Source organism: Notolepis coatsorum (genome assembly GCF_963971535.1).
Source record: "Notolepis coatsorum genome assembly, chromosome: 4".
NCBI lineage: Eukaryota > Metazoa > Chordata > Actinopteri > Aulopiformes > Paralepididae > Notolepis > Notolepis coatsorum.
The window spans coordinates 37,231,136-37,232,921 of NC_140168.1; the positions used below are offsets into that span (position 1 = coordinate 37,231,136).

General features: G+C 57.2%; 1 protein-coding gene across 1 annotated transcript in view; it reads right to left on the bottom strand.

Moving 5' to 3' along the window:
* The window catches only part of adgrb2 (adhesion G protein-coupled receptor B2), a gene marked incomplete at both ends in the record, with an annotated part of 134,005 nt that overhangs the window by 23,732 nt on the left and 108,487 nt on the right, over positions 1 to 1,786 (bottom strand). The window contains 9 exon segments of the mRNA XM_084311913.1: positions 725 to 820; positions 822 to 854; positions 856 to 888; positions 891 to 959; positions 961 to 1,086; positions 1,088 to 1,111; positions 1,114 to 1,242; positions 1,244 to 1,369; positions 1,371 to 1,457. Of these exon segments, the coding sequence (XP_084168039.1) occupies positions 725 to 820; positions 822 to 854; positions 856 to 888; positions 891 to 959; positions 961 to 1,086; positions 1,088 to 1,111; positions 1,114 to 1,242; positions 1,244 to 1,369; positions 1,371 to 1,457 (723 nt within the window).

The window sequence follows — 1,786 nt, forward strand, 5'->3', positions numbered from 1 at the left end:
TATTATGATGATTATAATGATGTGTTTATAAAATGGAATGTACTGTATGTGAAGATGGTGTGCGGGGCTCGGACGCACCTGTCCAGAGAAGGCAGGTGTGCAGGAAGACTCTATTTTCTTACAAAGTCATCAGGATGAAATTACTTGCACAACCTATCTGTCTTCCATCCTCTACTTGCCATCCCTCCCATACTCATCTCTCTCTCTCTCTCTCTCCTCTCTCTCTCTCTCTCTCTCTCTCTCTCTCCTCTCTCTCTCTCTCTCTCTCTCTCTCTCTCTCTCTCTCTCTCTCTCTCTCTCTCTCTCTCTCTCTCTCTCTCTCTCTCTCTCTCTCTCTCTCTCTCTCTCTCTCATCTCTCTCCTCTCTCTCTCCCTATCTCTCTCCATCTCTCCCCTCTCTCTCCCTCTCTCCCTCTATCTCTCGTCCTCTCAGAGTGCATCACCGTGTGTTCATCTCTCTCTCTCTCTCTCTCCTCTATATCTCTCCTCTCTCCTCCCTCTCTCTCAGAGTGCATACCGTGTGTTCACTCTCTCTCTCTCTCCCTCTCTCTCTCTTCTCTCTCTCCTCTCTCCCTCTCTCCCTCTCTCTCTCTCTCTCTCGCTCTCTCTCTCTCTCTCTCTCTCTCTCTCTCTCTCTCTCTCTCTCCCTCCCTTTCTCCCACCCCCTCTCTCTCTCTCTCTCTACAGGTGCCACTCCACCGGAGCCCTCCCTCGACCCCTCCACCTCTCCACACCCACCCTCCAGGGACCCTGCTGAGAGGCTGCTGTTGGCGTTGGTGCTCCCCAGGTTGCGTGGCAGGGTCCTGGTCCTCTCCACCGCGGGTCCCCCCCGTCAGAATCTGCCTCACCGAGGGCCCTCTGGCCTGGCTTCACCTGCAGCGAGTGCCCCCCCGTGGTTGTGCACGTGCCCCCCCCCCGTGAGCGTTGTGCACAAGCCCACCCTGGGCCATCATGTGGCCCGTGCCCGTGGGGCATGGTCTTAATGGTCCCGTAGGAGCGGTTGAGGTTCATGCTGCGATGTTCATGTCGCCCCACGCCGGACGGCACAAAGTCGGCCGGGTAGGCCTCGCTCTCGGCAGGGTGGAGGTGTCAGGGGCGAGGGGGGCGGGGGGGAAGGGGGGGTCGTCCCACTGCGATGTTGAGCGGCTTGTCCTCGCCCCCCAGCCCCAGGCCTCCTCCGTGGGAGGAGGTCGCCGGGGGTATGAGACTGACCGTCCTACGGGGTAAAACCATGTAGTCCCCCTTCTCCTCCTCCCCCTCCTCCGCTCCCGGCGCTCCCGTCCTGGGAGTTGTTGGAGGAACAAGGGGGCCGCGTGGCCCAGCCCAGGCCGCTGTCGGTGCACAGGTAGACGGGCGCTCCCGCCGCACTGCTGCCCCTGCTGCCTCTGCTGCTCCAGGTTCACGTCCTTCTTCAGGGGAGGCTCGCTCAGCTCATTGAGACCTCCCAGCGGTGGGACCTTGTGGAACGGGGGACAACACTCTCATCAGGCTCCGATATGGAAAACACGACACTGGAACATAAAGCTTGTGGATTTCGGCCGGTCAGAAAAGCCATGAACAAAAAAACAAACAAGCATGACGTCACAACAACAACATGTGTAGATGCCTCCAGACCTGATCGTTCAGATTGCTATTGAATGTGAATGAATGAATGATCATTACATTTATATAGCGCTTTTCTAGACACTCAAAGCGCTCCCCACACAATGTATGGTGGAAATCGCCTCCTTCACCACTACTGGTAGCACCCAACCTTGGCTGCCATACACACTATTGCGTTTCCCCA